This window comes from Penaeus monodon, chromosome 19, assembly GCF_015228065.2.
Source record: "Penaeus monodon isolate SGIC_2016 chromosome 19, NSTDA_Pmon_1, whole genome shotgun sequence".
NCBI classification, from domain to species: domain Eukaryota; kingdom Metazoa; phylum Arthropoda; class Malacostraca; order Decapoda; family Penaeidae; genus Penaeus; species Penaeus monodon.
In genome coordinates this window covers 31,694,296-31,695,313 of record NC_051404.1, presented here as the reverse complement: position 1 = coordinate 31,695,313, position 1,018 = coordinate 31,694,296, and the positions used below count along the sequence as shown (strand labels likewise).

Below are 1,018 nucleotides of genomic sequence, written 5' to 3'. Positions count from 1 at the left end.
GTGGAGCTCCTGCAGCGGGGGGTTATCAGTAGGACGAGATGGACTGAAGGAGGGGAGAGGTGTTCCGGCAGGAGGAGAGATGTGGCGTGTATAGAAGGAGGTGACATGAGGAGGAAATTAAGGACAATGAGGACAAGAAGATAGATGTGAAGGAGTGTGTAAAAGGTTTTATGAGGATGATATTAGGGAGGTGAGGACAGGAGGAGGACCAGTTAAAAGAGAGATGTGATGGAGTCTGTATGCAAATTGATGAGGAAGAGCCCAGCTACGATTCATTGTCGTTGGGGGTTACTTACTTCTAGTGAGAGACACTCTAGTGTTGATCTTTAATGTGCTTTTGTGAAAAATGAGTTCGTTAAGTTTCTAAAATGTTTCTTTGAACGGTAACTTGGTACTGGCGCAGGTCGCATGTGTTTTGTTTGTAACTGTCTATATTGTTCATGTTATTTGTTCATTCTACAGTTTATTAAAGCTTATTTGCCTAAATACCATTTCGAAGTCCTGATAATCTGTATTAAAAAACGTGTTCTGAGAATACAAAAAATAGAAAATGACAAGATAAACTAGTTAAACCAAGAGAATACGAAAAAAAAAGAAACCAAAGGAAAGAAAGAAACATCTAAAAAACGAAAAAAAAACGAAATAAAAAAGGAAGAATCCGAAACACAAAAGACTGAACAGTTACAAGAAGGATAAACCAAGAAAAAACAGACAAGAAAATCAGTTTAGACTCTCACCAACGAAGCTCCGTGGCCAACTCCTTGACACAGTAGCCTTCACGCGAGAAATCCCAACTATTAGATTAAACTTCCCAGATATTAGATCACGGTCACCAGCGGCAAGAACAAAGTTTCAGACGCAAAATTTATTTCCCTCACACTGAAAAGTAGAAGAGGAAGATGAAGAGGGAGAAGAAGATACAATACCATGCTAGACAGATCGAGTAACGTGTTAGAATGATAGTGGATAGTGATTTTTGTTCGTGGGAGATGTTGAGGGGTAGGTATGGTGAGTATGA

General features: G+C 39.4%; 1 protein-coding gene across 1 annotated transcript in view; it reads left to right on the top strand.

Moving 5' to 3' along the window:
• Positions 1-486, top strand: part of LOC119585470 (cuticle protein 7-like) — a gene marked incomplete in the record, with an annotated part of 3,470 nt that extends 2,984 nt beyond the window's left edge. The window contains 1 exon segment of the mRNA XM_037934117.1: positions 1-486. Within this exon segment, the coding sequence (XP_037790045.1) occupies positions 1-32 (32 nt within the window).
• Positions 487-1,018: the final 532 nt, after the last annotated feature.